Here is a 16,362-nt window from a genome sequence, read left to right as displayed (position 1 = left end):
AGGGGTGCCAATACTTTCATCCATGACTGTACATTAGAGATTTCAATTTATTTCACTTTACTTTTAAGAAATCTGTTTTCATTTTGATATAAAAGAGGGTTTTTGTAACTTTTTTTGTAGAAAAAAAAAAAAAAAAAAAAAAAAAAAATATATATATATATATATATATATATAAATGTCATGTCTGTTGTGTGTTTTGAGGTTGAACGGCTCGTACGAGGCTCTGTCAGGCGGCAGCACCACCGAAGGCTTCGAGGATTTTACAGGTGGCGTGGCTGAGATGTACGAGCTGAAGAAAGCTCCGAGAGATCTCTATCGAATCATCGGCAAGGCTCTGGAGAGAGGATCGCTGCTGGGCTGCTCCATAGACGTCAGTCACATGACACATGCCAACAATGCCCAAATATTTAATATTTCTCAATACCATTTAGAATCGGTACCAATACTCTTAAGGGTTATCTTTATTTCAAACGTAAAACGACAGCACAGAAATAGTTAAAATGCAGCAGTACTGATGGAATGGTTCTTATTTCAGAATCCGTAGAATCAGGAAGTCCATCCATAAAACTTCACCAAACACTCCTGTCAGCATCCAAATTCACCCAAAAATTAGCAACTATTTTTGTCCTCAGCATTATTGCATTGCAATTTTATAAATCTGTCTAAATTGCACAAATATGTTGACAACAATTGGACAAGGTGGTGAAGCCAGAGAGGACCAAGAGAAAGTCCTGCTCCTCTGCAGCTCTACTTTCTCCTTCAAATGTTCGACAGAGCTCTCTGTGTTGGTTAGGAAACATCCAGACAAAGTCCTGCACGTTGGCTAGATCAGTGGTTCCCAACCTGGGGTACAGGGACCCTATGGGGGGCGCCAAAGATTTCAGGGGGAGCGCGGGAACCTGTCTGCTCTGACATTATCATTATTAGATATTCATTTTAAAAAATCATGATTACAGACCTAATGTACAATAGAGTATAGGAGCCGACCTGAAAGATTAAAATATAACAATAATCTGTAGATTTCTAATCAAAAAGGTCAAAATTTGTTTGGAAAAAAAAATCCAAATTTTTTATATTAGAAAGTCTTATATTTACAACATTTCAGAGTTTCAAAAGTCTGGAATTCAGAGGAGAAAAAAATCAAAATTTCATTATTTAAAAAATCTTAAATTGACATTAGAAATTAGAAAATTTAAATGTTTTTTAAATACTTATTTCAAAGCACTGTAAAGTCAAAAGTTTACAAGAAACTGAACTGAAAACAGTGGTCAGAATTTGGTTTTTGGCTTTATATTCTCAAAAATTTTAACCTGGGGTTCAGGGACATTAAAGACATAAAAATGTATTTTTTTTCTTAGGATTCAACTTTTTAAACCTGATTTTTTTTTTCTTGAAATTAGCCTTTCTTTTTCTAGTAGTGGTCCTAATGCACTGTTATAAAACCGGATAGTTTGGACCAGGGTTGTTATAGTTAACTAAAACTAACTAAATAACTAATACTAAAATTCAAAAATCATTTTAGTTAACTGAAGCTAAATCAAAACTAAGCTTTACCAAATCAACGAAAACTAACTAAAACTGTATAGTGCGCCTACAAAACTAACTAAAACTAGAAAAGCACTCAGAGAGCGCAGACCTCCGCCATCAGCCCTATCTCCCAGATTGTACAGAATCCTTTAAAAACATTCCTGGATCCAGACGGTGATCCGGATCACTCCCTCCCTGGTGGGGTGGAGACATGGTGAGGCAAAGCATTGGCTTCACTATGTGTGGACTGTCATGGCGGAAGCACCCATGGTCTCACTGGACGACTGGAAGTCATGGCAGAGGGTGAATATTCCTCTATTCCTCCCAGCATTGTGTGTATTCTTGCACCAATTTGCTGTCTTTCTGTCTGTTACGCTCCAAAACGTTGAATAAGTTACTCATGTCTGCCATCTCCTGGTGTAAAGTGGTAACAGCGCAGACCTCCGCCATTAGCCCCATCTCCCAATAGTACAGAATCCTTTAAAAATCCCTGGATCCAGACGGTGATCCGGATCAGTCCCAAAATCTAATCAGTTCTTCTTTATGCCATTTCTGACATTTCCTGAAAATTTCATCAAAATCCATCCATGACTTGTTGAGTTATGTTGCTAACAAACTAACAAACAAACAAACAAACAAACAAAAAAAACAAACCTACCCAATTACATAACCTCCTTGGCGGAGGTAATAAGATAAAAATGGAGACAAAATATCCTTATTTTTAGTCTTTTACACAACCGTACTGACTGGCACCTACACCAGAGTCTGGGGAGTAAAATAGCCTGATCTGATTGGTTAAGACTTCACACAGTGGTAGTATTATGTCTGGAGTTGTATTCAAACATCATCATTAAATAAATAAATGATAAGTGAAGAGTAGCCTGTTTAAATATGTTTTTAAAAAAGTATGACGTTCACTCAGCCCTGACATCTATTCATAAAAATTAAATGTAACACTAAAACTAATAAAACTAAACTAAAGTAACAAACCAGCAGTCAAAACTAATAAAAACTAAACTGAAGTCAAACACAGAAAGTGAAAAACGAAATAGAAACTAAGAAGAAATGAAAAATCCAAAACTATTATAATCTTGATTTGGACATAGCCTAGATCTTTAGTCAAGAACAAGTCTGTTAGGTCTGTTATGTTGTGATTTTGTCAATGAAAACAATTTTAAATGATGTGTACTTTTTCCGAGTGGGTCTGAGGGGGGCTTTGCTTACTTCAATGCGAGTAGGGGGGCTAAGGAATAAAGGTTGGAACCGCTGGTCTGGATTATGCCTACTACTTATAACTACTGCATTTAAAAATATTGCAGTTAAAGTTTGTTTTTACTGCATTTTTAATTGTGCAATGTCTAAATTGCACAAAATGCTGCCAACATTTGGTTTTTAGTCTCATCAAAAAGGAAGTCAGGTGAGAAAATAAATCCATGAAATAAAACCGTCAAAAATGACGAGCTAACTTCTGCACAATGTTTAAATCGGACAGAACCATTGGTAATCTCTCCCTGCAGGGTTGTTGCCAATGTTTTTGTTCAATTTAAGCAGTTTGCAGAAGTTTGCCTGTGGTTTTCTTTCTGTAACATTGAAATTGCACAAATATTGATTAATTGAAACGTAAACCTTCCGCTGATGTTGTAGGTAGGTACTTTATTGTCTCGCATATTTCTATACAACAAAATGTATTTTGGCAACAACCATCGTAGCAGCATCAGTGATCTATTATTTATTAAAGTTTAAACAAATGGGATCAGTCACCCTAAGCCCAATTAATAATCATCATATTCATAAATGATCATCAACCACCGATTATCTCTCTGACATGGCAATTCTTCATCCTCAGATCACCAGCGCCTTCGACATGGAGGCGGTGACCTTTAAGAAGCTGGTCAAAGGCCACGCCTACTCAGTGACTGGCCTCAGACAGGTAAGCTCACCTGTCACGCTAACAGCCTGTAGCGTCTGAGCTGGACTCTGACGTCTGTATGTTTGTGTCGTCGGTGCAGGTGGATTATCGAGGCCGTCGGGAGCGTCTGATCCGGATCAGGAACCCATGGGGTCAGGTGGAGTGGACGGGAGCGTGGAGCGACAAGTCAGTGTTTACCTTTCACCTCCCTGTAACGAACCAATCACAGCAGAGACACTAACTTTTGTGTTTGTGTCTCAGCTCGTCAGAATGGAGCGCCATCGACTCTGCAGAGAAAGACGAGATGCTGTGTAAGATGGAGGATGGAGAGTTCTGGTACGTTTCTGAACATGTGGGATCAGTCTGAGCCTCTGGTAGGGCTGGTCTAGACCTGAGCCAGTCCTTACTATGAGCTTTATCAGAGAGGAGAGTTTTAACCCTACTGTTTAAGTGTTTACCACCTGAACTCTGACTGGTAGATGATTCCAAAGAAGAGGGGCCTGATAACTCAAGGCTCTACCTCCCAAACTGCTTTAGAGATTTAGAGTACCACGATCAGGCCAAACAACTCTAGGCTTTACCTCCTGTCCTGCTTTAGAGACCGCAGGTATGTCAACCAGGTCTGATAATTGAATGCTCTATCTCCCAAACTACTTTAGAGACCAAGGGTTACCTCTACCCAGCCTGATGACTGAAGGCTCTACCTCCCACATTGCATTCTGGGAGCATTGTTTTCCAGCAGCTCTTTAAGACGTCTTGATGTGTCTTTCAGGATGTCTTTCCAGGAGTTTCTCCGTCAGTTCTCCAGACTTGAGATCTGTAATCTGACGGCAGATGCCCTCAGTCAAGACTCCACCTCCTTTTGGACCACCACCATGTTCCAGGGCGGCTGGAGGAGAGGGAGCACAGCGGGGGGCTGCAGGAACCACCCCAGTGAGTGATTTTAGTCCACAGCAGCCAGAATAATGGCTGCTTCTTTCTGTTTTGAAGCCCTAACTATATATAGATGGACGATATGCTACACCTCTGCTGGACAAAGTGAAGCCAAACCCCTTAATAATCCTCCTCTACTCTGATAATTTCATGCACAGCAATGAAGGCATCTCATTGGTCAACACAGGTGTCAAACATGTTTTTTTAACTCTTTATAGCATCAAATAGCTTTTATCTAACTTATCAGAAAAATTAGTAACGCGACAGAAATCAGCACAATAAGTGATAGATATTATGAGAAGAACCATGTTTGATAAACATTATATACTTTCTATGTCCCTATGTCCCTTTTTATGTCCCATCTGTTAACATGGCCTATGCCGCAGCCAGCCAGCAGGGGGAGCTCTGACAGTGGCGCTGTGTCATCCATCTTCTCCGTCTAAGTTTGATATAAGCTGAGGCTCAGTAATGCTCTCTGTGATGACTCTATGTCCCATGATGCTTTGCAGACACGTTCTGGATCAACCCTCAGTATAAGATCAGCCTGCTGGAGGAGGATGATGACCCTGATGATGACGAGGCTGCCTGCAGCTTCCTGGTGGCTCTGATGCAGAAAGACCGCCGCCGCTTCCGGCGCCAAGGACAGGACATGCACACCATCGGGTTCGCCGTCTATGAGGTCAGAGGTCACCAAGACAACATATGTGTTATGATACCACATAATATAATAGGAGACTTCAGCATACTTAAGCCTCTCTGTCATTGTTAGAACAATCTTTCCCAGATACTGACTGATCTTTGTTGGCAACTTTTAGAAAAGGGGGCGGAACTGATGAGAAGCAAAGGAAACATTCACTCCTCGCCAGTTCCACCCACTTTGCCAAAAGTTGTCAACTACAGCCTACTATTCTCAAAACTGGAAGGAAACAGACCCCAACATCTCCAGCTTCACCAACATTCCATCTTATGTCTTTAATGGTGATCAAAGCTTGTAAAGCATTCCCTCCTTGCCTTTGAAGATGATGTCATCCTCTCAAGTTTTTAAATCATTCCATCCTTGCATTTGACGATGGTGTCAGCCTTTAAAGCTGATATAACATTCTATCCTTGCCTTAAAAAAGAGGTCATCTGTGAGAGTTTGAAAAACATTCCATCCTTGCCTTCGAATTTGATGTCATCCTTTAAACTTCAAAACGATTCCTCCTCTGTCTGTGATAATGTCAAACTTTAAGGCCTATTAAACATCCCATCCTTGCCTTTGAAGATGAATTAATCCTTTAATTGTTTTAAGACATTCTTACCTCACCTATGAACATGATGTCATCCTTTAATTAGAACCTTCCCACCTGTCCTTTTAGAATGATGTCATCAATGCTTATAACACATTTTGTCCTTGCCTTTGAAGATGATGTCATCCTTAAAACGTATAAAACATTCAATCCTTTTTCTTTGATAAAGTCATGCTTGAAATCTATAAAACATTCCATCCTTGCCTTAAAAAAGATGTCATCCCTGAGAGTTTAAAACACATTCTATCCTCTGTCTTTGATGATGTCATCCTTAAATGCCTATGAAACGTCCCATCCTTGCATCTGAAGACGATGTCATCCTTAAATTGATTAAGACATTGCAAACTTTCCTTTGGGGATAATTTCATTAATTCTTACAAAAAACATTCGATCCTTGTTCTTTGATAAAGTCATGCTTGAAATCTATAAAACATTCCATCCTTGCGTTAAAAAAAGATGTCATCTCTGAGAGTTTGACGAACATTTCATCTTTGGCTTGATGATGTCATCCTTTGAAGCTTAGAAAGCATTCTGTCCTCTGTCTACGATGATGTCATCCTTCAATTCCTATGAAACATCCCATCCTTGTCTTTGAAGACAATGTCATCCTTTAATTGTTTAAGACATTGCAAACTTTTCTTCGAAGATGATGTCATCCTTAAAACTTGATAAAGTCATGCTTGAAATCTATAAAACATTCCATCCTTGTCTTTTGTATGTAGGCCAGATTAAGCCATGCCCACTTTTGCTGTGAAGCCATGCTGTCGTGGCTCCTGTGGAATGTGTCTTTGCATTGTCTGACTGAAATAAGCAAGACAACCAATCACGTAATAAACTTGTTTTATTTCCTGTGGAATGTTCTAGGTGTTTTTGAGTATTCCTCAACTTTTACAGTTTTCTTACCCCATCCAAACTTTTTTGAAACGCTGCAGGCATCATAGTCCCCCCATCCATTGTGTTATGAAAACATGAACTTCACTGACCAGAATGTTTTCAGTATAGTTTTAGCAGCTTTTCGGTATTTCAGCGTTAACTCCATGTCTCAGACCTGAAAGTTGTTTTTTGGTTTCAGAGAAAAAGTAAGCGTAGAGCATCTGTGTACAGAGAGCATCTTTGTTCGTTTGTGTGTCTACGGTAAGTTAGGATCAACTGCTTTTATAAATGTTTCTGACTCTTCTTCTTCTCTGGTTTTATTCACAGATTCCAGACGAGGTGAGTCAGCCTGCTGGAGAACAGATGGAATAATTATGATAATAAATAAATAAATATTCCAATCCGACATTCATGTGGATAACTTCCTGTTGTTGTGTCTCTCAGTACCGCGGCTCTCCTAGCGTTCACATGAAGAAGGACTTCTTTCTGCGCCACTCATCCTGCGCTCGCTCTGAGACGTTCATCAACCTGCGAGAGGTGAGCGCCAGGCTCCGCCTCCCACCTGGAGAGTACCTGATCGTCCCGTCCACCTTTGAGCCGTCGAAGGAGGCGGACTTTGTCTTGAGGGTGTTCACGGAGAAACAGTCGGAGACCGAGTGAGTCCAGCAGATTATTTCCCCATGCTCCTGGTAAAACGTAAGGACGTCCAGAGCATGACTGGGGTTGTGTTCATCCTCTGTCCTGTCTGATGGTTCCCTCAGGGGCTTTAGCTGCTGTTCCTGGCCTGAACATGCCTAAACGTTCTTCATAGTACCCTATTCTGATGCTGTAGAGGCCTAATGATCAAAAATGGCGCTTAGTTTGGATGTGGATTTTCAGCCCAAAACTAACGGGCTAAGAGATTATATTCATCACACAGAGCTCTATTAAAAAACATAGTTCAAAAAACCTTGTGTTTCTCTGCAGGGAGATGGACGATGACGTGGTGGCAAACTTTGAAGAAGAGGTAAAAATATTTATTTATCTCTAATCCATCTCCTGTTCATGAATGCTGCTAATATTGAATCAGATAAGAGCGAGCATTTAAGCCTGAATAAAGTAGTCTGCTCTCTGTATAATATTTATATCAGAGCAGGAAATAAATTAGCTGATCATTTCCTGTCTTTGCGTGGCGCTGACTTTTCACCCTTGGCTCTTCTTCTGCAGGAGGAAGTGTCAGAGAGCGACGTGGACGACTCGTTCAGGTCGATGTTTGCTCAGCTGTCTGGAGACGTGAGTTTGACCAGAGAAGAAGTGATTCTGTGATGATTTAACCAGAGTTCATTCAGAGACTAATCCGTCTGTTTGATCAGGACATGGAGATCTCAGTCAGAGAGCTCAGGACCATCCTCAACAGAGTCGTCTCCAAACGTGAGTCCTCCTCTCCTCACACTCATCACTTAATATGACATATAACAGAGAGAGGGACCATGAACGCATCACCAACAACCAGAGACCAGAGTAATCAGACAGGAAGAATAAATAATTAATATCAACAGATCAGAGTAGTTTCACTTAAAACTAGGCTGTTGGATTATATAATGATACTGGATTTTAGCAATTGACTGGGTTTATCAGGGTCCATTCTCTGGGTTTATCAGGATCCATTCTCTGGGTTTATCAGGGTCCATTCTCTGGGTTTATCAGGATCCATTCTCTGGGTTTATCAGGGTCCATTCTCTGGGTTTATCAGGATCCATTCTCTGGGTTTATCAGGGTCCATTCTCTGGGTTTATCAGGATCCATTCTCTGGGTTTATCAGGGTCCATTCTCTGGTTCATCAGGATCCATTCTCTGGGTTTATCAGGGTCCATCCTCTGGGTTTATCAGGGTCCATTCTCTGGGTTTATCAGGGTCTATCTCTGGATTTATCAGGGTCTATCTTTGGGTTTATCAGGGTCTATCTCTGGGTTTATCAGGGTCCATTCTCTGGGTTTATCAGGGTCTATCTCTGGGTTTATCAGGGTCCATTCTCTGGGTTTATCAGGGTCTATCTTTGGGTTTATCAGGGTCCATTCTCTGGGTTTATCAGGGTCTATCTTTGGGTTCATCAGGATCCATTCTCTGGGTTTATCAGGGTCTATCTTTGGGTTTATCAGGGTCCATTCTCTGGGTTTATCAGGGTCTATCTCTGGGTTTATCAGGGTCCATTCTCTGGGTTTATCAGGGTCCATCCTCTGGGTTTATCAGGGTCCATTCTCTGGTTCATCAGGATCCATTCTCTGGGTTTATCAGGGTCCATTCTCTGGGTTTATCAGGGTCTATCTCTGGGTTTATCAGGGTCTATCTCTGGATTTATCAGGGTCTATCTTTGGGTTTATCAGGGTCTATCTCTGGGTTTATCAGGGTCTATCTTTGGGTTTATCAGGGTCTATCTTTGGGTTTATCAGGGTCCATTCTCTGGGTTTATCAGGGTCTATCTCTGGGTTTATCAGGGTCTATCTCTGGGTTTATCAGGGTCCATTCTCTGGGTTTATCAGGGTCTATCTCTGGGTTTATCAGGGTCCATTCTCTGGGTTTATCAGGGTCTATCTCTGGGTTTATCAGGGTCTATCTTTGGGTTTATCAGGGTCCATTCTCTGGGTTTATCAGGGTCCATTCTCTGGGTTTATCAGGGTCTATCTCTGGGTTTATCAGGGTCCATTCTCTGGGTTTATCAGGGTCTATCTCTGGGTTTATCAGGGTCCATTCTCTGGGTTTATCAGGGTCTATCTTTGGGTTTATCAGGGTCCATTCTCTGGGTTTATCAGGGTCTATCTCTGGGTTTATCAGGGTCTATCTCTGGGTTTATCAGGGTCCATTCTCTGGGTTTATCAGGGTCTATCTCTGGGTTTATCAGGGTCTATCTTTGGGTTTATCAGGGTCTATCTCTGGGTTTATCAGGGTCCATTCTCTGGGTTTATCAGGGTCCATTCTCTGGGTTTATCAGGGTCTATCTCTGGGTTTATCAGGGTCCATTCTCTGGGTTTATCAGGGTCTATCTCTGGGTTTATCAGGGTCCATTCTCTGGGTTTATCAGGGTCTATCTTTGGGTTTATCAGGGTCCATTCTCTGGGTTTATCAGGGTCTATCTCTGGGTTTATCAGGGTCCATTCTCTGGGTTTATCAGGATCCATTCTCTGGGTTTATCAGGGTCCATTCTCTGGGTTTATCAGGGTCTATCTCTGGGTTTATCAGGGTCCATTCTCTGGGTTTATCAGGGTCTATCTCTGGGTTTATCAGGGTCCATTCTCTGGGTTTATCAGGGTCTATCTCTGGGTTTATCAGGGTCCATTCTCTGGGTTTATCAGGGTCTATCTCTGGGTTTATCAGGGTCCATTCTCTGGGTTTATCAGGGTCCATCCTCTGGGTTTATCAGGGTCCATTCTCTGGTTCATCAGGATCCATTCTCTGGGTTTATCAGGGTCCATTCTCTGGGTTTATCAGGGTCTATCTCTGGGTTTATCAGGGTCCATTCTCTGGGTTTATCAGGGTCTATCTCTGGGTTTATCAGGGTCCATTCTCTGGGTTTATCAGGGTCTATCTCTGGGTTTATCAGGGTCCATTCTCTGGGTTTATCAGGGTCTATCTCTGGGTTTATCAGGGTCCATTCTCTGGGTTTATCAGGGTCTATCTCTGGGTTTATCAGGGTCCATTCTCTGGGTTTATCAGGGTCTATCTCTGGGTTTATCAGGGTCCATTCTCTGGGTTTATCAGGGTCCATCCTCTGGGTTTATCAGGGTCCATTCTCTGGTTCATCAGGATCCATTCTCTGGGTTTATCAGGGTCCATTCTCTGGGTTTATCAGGGTCTATCTCTGGGTTTATCAGGGTCCATTCTCTGGGTTTATCAGGGTCCATTCTCTGGGTTTATCAGGGTCCATTCTCTGGGTTTATCAGGGTCTATCTCTGGGTTTATCAGGGTCCATTCTCTGGGTTTATCAGGGTCTATCTCTGGGTTTATCAGGGTCCATTCTCTGGGTTTATCAGGGTCTATCTCTGGGTTTATCAGGGTCCATTCTCTGGGTTTATCAGGGTCTATCTCTGGGTTTATCAGGGGTTAATAAGGGGACAATTCTGTGGGTCGGCCTCTTGCCTGGTACCAATATTTAACTTTTTAAGCTAATATCTGCTGAAAGACATCTCTACTTAAAAAATGTAAACATGAAGACATTGATGACAACGTCACAGAAGAAGCTGAAACTTTAACCAACAGTGTAAAAGCTGTTAACGTGTCTTCTTCTTTCTCTACTTTTCTTTGCATTCCCCTTCTTCATTTTATTCTTCTTCTGTGGTGTCTTACAGACAGAGACCTGCAGACTGATGGCTTCAGTATGGAGTCATGCAGAGCCATGGTCAGCCTCATGGACGTATCCTCCCTCTGACTCCTTCTCATGGCTCTCATGTATATTAGTGTAAATGTTCTCTGCTGTAGAGGCTGTAGTTTAAACTTTTCGTTATCCACTGTGCTGTAATTAACCCGTCTGTTCTTCTTCTTCCTCTTCGTTTTCTTCTTCTATGGTGTAAATACCACGCTGAACAGGGAGAACCACTGTGCGGTAACTAACCCGTCTGTTTTTCTTCCTCCTCTTCGTCTTTTTTCTTCTGTGGTGTAAATACTACGGTACAGACCTTGACCTGAGCTCAGAAAGACGGCAGCGCCCGGCTCGGTCTGCTAGAGTTTCAGCTTCTCTGGAACAAGATCAGGAAGTGGCTGGTACCATTTTTATTTTCCAATTTATTTTTGGACAGCAATAAAAAATATTTTTTCTCCTAAAATCAGAGCTGAGTTCTGTGAAAATTAAAAACTAGTAGGAGTTACACATAAACATAAACTGGGACTAAACCAGTGTTACTCAACCCTGCTCAACAAAAGAGCCAAATTGTTGAAAAATATCTTTGTAAGAGCCACAAGCGTTGAAAAGTGGAAAAAACAGCTTGAAGTAGCAATAAGATAAGTTAAAGGTGGCAAAAATGGTCAAAAAGCAACAAAAATGGGGGGAAAGGGGTAAAAATGGGGAGGAAAAGTGGAAAAGGGGTCAGAAAGTAGCAAAAATGGGGGAGAAGTGCCAAAAAATTAGTTATAGGGGACATAAAATGGTCCAAATGTGGCAAAAAATAGTGAAAAGTGATTAAAACGGGCAAAAAGCAGTCAAGAATAGCAAAAATAGGCTTAAAAGAGGAAACAAGTCGTTTTTAATTGCAATAAGTAGCATAAATGGGTGAAAATGGGGAAAAAAGATGGTGAAAAGGGGCAAAAATGTGATAAAAGTGGCAAAGAATGGGTAAAAAGTTGTGAAAAATTGTCAGTATGGGCAAAAAGTAGGAAAAAATTGGTATTTTTAAAAAGGTAGCTTAAATGGGTGAAAAATTAAGAAAAATTGTGAAAAAGGGCAATAGTGGGACAAAAGTGTCAGAAAGAAGTGGCAAAAATTGTTACTTAAATGGGAAAAAGGGGTACTTCATGGCAAAAGGTAGCTCAAATGGGTGAAAAGTGGCTAAAATTGGACACTTATGTTTGAAAATTGAAGCCTTCTGTATAAGTCTGGGAAACAAACTGATTAATGTGAACAGCTTCTGAGGTCAAAGTTTCACTTTTTAAAGGTTTTCTGGGGGAATAATATTTAAAATTAAGACAAAAAAGAGCCAGCCGTGGCTCCAGAGCCACACGTTGAGTATCCCTGGACTAAACTAACCAATAGGGTTTCAGCTAAAGCTTTAGTTTATGAGTTTATGATTTTACACAGAACCTCTTCAGTTAGACTGCCTTTAAACTTCACATCAAACAAAGAAATGTTGGAAAGAAAAAGAGAAGTAGAACATCCTCCTGATGGTTAAACGCCTCTGTGAGTCTTTGATTAATGATGATGAGAATGGAGATGTTCTAACTTTAACCCTTTAAATATTAAACTCTGTGTTTGTTCTCCAGTGAGCTAGCATTGATTGTTTCTGTGTCCAGGGGATCTTCAGGGAGTTTGACCTGGATAAATCCGGCTGTATGAGCTCCTATGAGATGCGTCTGGCCTTGGAGAACGGAGGTAAATCTTATCATGATTTATTGATTATCATATCGATGAAGGATTTTATGAATCTGACCCTGGATCTGTGTGCAGGCTTCAAACTCAACAACAAGCTGTATCAGATGCTGGTCGCTCGCTACGCCGACAACGAGGTGATCGACTTCGACAACTTCACCTGCTGCCTGGTCAAACTGGAGGCCATGTTCAGTACGTGATCATTCTAGAGGCTGGGCGGGAGGGGGGATAAGACACGCCCACTCCGTACTTCCTACTGTCCCTCATCAGCCACAACTTCATTTAGTCTCTGCTGCTTTTAGAACTGATTATTAGCCAGCGTGTCAGAACCTTGAATGAACCACTTACTGTGAGGCACTGTTACACCCGCAAAAGTAGCACAGATCTGTAGTTTTTAACGTAATAATCCAAAATCTGACAAAATAGCACAGTAGCACGAACACAATAAATATCACATTTACAGGGATATTTTTACGTTTATGAGAAGGTAGACAGTTTAATAATTTCCCTCAAATGTAACATGAAAAATAATGTTTGTGCTCATTGTTGTTTGTTGAAGCCTTTTTACAACTAGCAACAGGGTTCAACTAGCTTAAGCTCAAGTCACATCAAAAAACGTAGAACATGTTTTTTTCGCCATGAAACAGGAAGTAGTTTTTTCAATCTTTAAACACTGGTAGAGCCATGAATCTTAGAAGAGTGGATTATAATGTCTCAAAACAGCGCTCTAAGGCAGGGATTCTCAACCTTTTCCGGCCGTGACCCCCCCTTTGTTTATTTGTGTAGTAAATGACCTTCTAAAAAAGTTTTGTTTAAAAACCTAATTAACATGGGTTAAAAATAGCAAAAAATTGTAAAGAATGGCAAAAAATGATGGGAAAGGTGGTAAAATTGGATATTCAAATAACATAAATGAGTTAAAAGTGTCCAAACTTAAACAAAAGTGGCAAAAATGGGCACAACAAGTGGTAAAGAGGGATTAAAAAGTGGCTGAAACGGCATTTAAGTGCAAAAAATTGGTGGAAATTAGGTGGAATGGGATAAAAATTGATATAAGCTGGCAAAAATGGGTTAACTGTGGTTAACATGGGCAAAATTGGGTGTAAAAAGTGGTTAATAGTGGCAATAATGGGTCAACAAAAGCAACAATAGGCAGAAAGTGGCATGAATTGGTTTAGAAGTTGCAAAACTAGGCAGAAAAAAGTGATGGAAAGGGTTTAAAATGGACAAAAATAGGTTTTAAATGGCAAAAATGATTCAAAATGGGCAAAATTGAAAAGTGATGAAAAAGGGTTAACATTTGGTAAAATTGGTGTAAAGTAGCAACAGTATAACTTGAAAAAAAATTTTAGTTCTTAAAATGTATGTGGAGACCCTCTCAGTGTCTCCCACCCCCATGGGGGTCCCGACCCCAAGGTTGAGAACCATTGCTCTAAGGAAAATATAAATAACATACAGAAACACGGTTCACCCAGACAGGGAGTTTTACCCTCCAACAATCATAATAAATCCCTGCAAAATAATGTTACAGTAACTAAGTTTGCATTAGGTAACTGCTGTGACATTTGTGGTTTATTATGTCTCTGTGCAGTTATTAGTTTGCAGGTGTTGCAGATACACTTACAGCTGAGTTGTTATTTTAATTTCATTATCAGAACACAGATATACCAACAGCCCTGGCTTCACCAACATTCCGTCCTCTGCTTTTGATGATGTCATCCTTTCTCAAACTTAGGGATAAATCTTTCGGGGTAAAGGTGGCTCTGACCTTTCTGTCCTGGTTTTCTCAGAGACGTTCCAGGAACTGGATCGAGATGGGACGGGGCGCGCAGAGATGAACATTGTGGAGGTATGAAGCATTAAAGTCGATCAGTTTGAACATTAAATATCTTTGAGCTGGAGTCAAGTGAACATGGGTCACAGGGATCTGTAAATCACTGTAGTCTGTTTTTATTCACATTTTACACAAATCCTAACTTTTTTGGAGTAGTTTGCATCCTTTGTGATTGTTGATGGTTGAATTACCAGAGTGGGTTGAATCCAAGAAGGCGTTTTGATGTTAAACCTTCGGTTTAGGAAACAGGATGATGATACTCCTGATTGGAGATCTGAGACAATCTTTCAACTTTAACCATCCAGACTTTCACTGCTACTCTGGAAAGGTGTGGCCCGGGCCAGTGTTTGACCATCACTGTTGCTATGACAGGGGCTCTCTGATTGGTCGGTGGTCAATCAGAGGGCTGATAAAGAGTCAATTCTGAGGACTTTTTAAGTACCTTTCAAGTACATCTTCTTACAAAAACAACTGCAGCTTTTTATGCTGTTATGTAATTGCAAAGCCTGATATCTGACTGCAATTGCAGTAAGATTAGCAGCGCTAGCTGGAAATGATTTCTGCATAAGGAAGTGCTATCAAAATAACAAAGTTTAATCTGACTTCGACAGATGTTTTCCATTGCATCTTCCCTTTTAGCTTTACCTCAAAGACAGTACCGTCACCTGTGCAGAGAGAAACATTTATAAAGTATGTTTGTCATGAAATATCTGTATCAGTGAAGACTGCCTGCTATCTCAGACTGCACCCCCCCCCCGATTTTATTATTTAACAACCCTCCAATAGTCATTTTAACAATCTGATAAACTGTTTGAACATACAGTATGTGGACAAAAGTATTTGGCCACACGTGTTAATTATTGAATTCAGGTGTTTGCTACAGGTGTCTGACCTGTTGCTACAGGTGTGTAAAATCTTCTGTCTTGTCCTCAGTGGCTCTGTGTGACCATGTGTGGCTGAACAACAAGAACGGGATCTTCAAAAGTGCCTCCAACAAGAAGAAACCAGGAACCAAAAAACCACAACAGAACAACTGCAGAGAACAAAAACAGAACTACAACAGAACCACAACAGGACTACTAAACTGCAGTACACAAAACTACTTCAGCACTACTACAGTACCATGCTGACATCATCGTCGTCTTCCAGCCTCTTTAACGATGATCACTGCTGTTAGAACCAGTCAGTCTAAACCTTAACCCACAAACATGTCTGCTTTAGTATCTGAGTCACCACCAGCTATGGTGGTTGATTGATTGAAGAGTGATGTATCTGGATCAGTTAGTGAAAAAATACTGAAACTACAGTTGAGTTTCTGACAGCAGGGATCATCAGAACCATCAGGGACATCCTATTACAGTCCTCCATCATACCTACAGTAAAACTACAGTAATACTACAATAAAACTACAGTAATACTACAATAAAACTACAGTAATACTACAATAAAACTACAGTAATACTACAGTAATACTACAATAAAACTACAGTAATACTACAATAAAACTACAGTAATACTACAGTAATACTACAGTAGTACTACAGTTGAACTACAGTAATACTACAGTAATACTACAGTAATACTACAGTAGTACTACAGTTGTGCTACAGTAATACTACAGTAATACTACAGTTGTACTACAGTAATACTACAGTAATACTACAGTTGTACTACAGTAATACTACAGTAATACTACAGTAGTACTACAGTTGAACTACAGTAATACTACAGTAATACTACAGTTGTACTACAGTAATACTACAGTAATACTACAGTAGTACTACAGTAACACTGCAGTAACACAATAGTGACATTAAAGTAACACATCTGTAACACTGCAGTAACATTACTGTAACAGTACTATATTAGAGTAACACTGCAGTTACTATAATAATACTACTGTAACACTCCAGTAACACTGCTGTAATATTACTGTAACACTGCA

At 40.5% G+C, this 16,362-nt stretch overlaps 1 protein-coding gene across 2 annotated transcripts in view; it reads left to right on the top strand.

The window, feature by feature from the left end:
• LOC121508228 (calpain-1 catalytic subunit-like) overlaps positions 1–15,895 on the top strand; it is a 41,956-nt gene extending 26,061 nt beyond the window's left edge. Inside the window, exons 6-22 of one of the 2 annotated variants that reach the window (XM_041784924.1) lie at positions 202–370; positions 3,374–3,457; positions 3,537–3,622; positions 3,698–3,772; positions 4,209–4,369; positions 4,879–5,048; positions 6,859–6,870; positions 6,976–7,187; positions 7,498–7,537; positions 7,738–7,803; positions 7,884–7,941; positions 10,854–10,918; positions 11,197–11,265; positions 12,508–12,586; positions 12,662–12,775; positions 14,374–14,432; positions 15,351–15,895. In XM_041784924.1, the coding sequence (XP_041640858.1) occupies positions 202–370; positions 3,374–3,457; positions 3,537–3,622; positions 3,698–3,772; positions 4,209–4,369; positions 4,879–5,048; positions 6,859–6,870; positions 6,976–7,187; positions 7,498–7,537; positions 7,738–7,803; positions 7,884–7,941; positions 10,854–10,918; positions 11,197–11,265; positions 12,508–12,586; positions 12,662–12,775; positions 14,374–14,432; positions 15,351–15,377 (1,546 nt within the window). In that variant the 3' untranslated portion in view covers positions 15,378–15,895. Of the gene's footprint in view, positions 1–201; positions 371–3,373; positions 3,458–3,536; positions 3,623–3,697; positions 3,773–4,208; positions 4,370–4,878; positions 5,049–6,858; positions 6,871–6,975; positions 7,188–7,497; positions 7,538–7,737; positions 7,804–7,883; positions 7,942–10,853; positions 10,919–11,196; positions 11,266–12,507; positions 12,587–12,661; positions 12,776–14,373; positions 14,433–15,350 lie in introns of those variants that run through there. The other variant, XR_005991790.1, reaches the window with a different exon arrangement.
• Positions 15,896–16,362: the final 467 nt, after the last annotated feature.

Source organism: Cheilinus undulatus, linkage group 4 (assembly GCF_018320785.1).
Source record: "Cheilinus undulatus linkage group 4, ASM1832078v1, whole genome shotgun sequence".
NCBI classification, from domain to species: Eukaryota; Metazoa; Chordata; class Actinopteri; order Labriformes; family Labridae; genus Cheilinus; species Cheilinus undulatus.
This window is presented reverse-complemented; position numbering and strand designations above follow the sequence as displayed.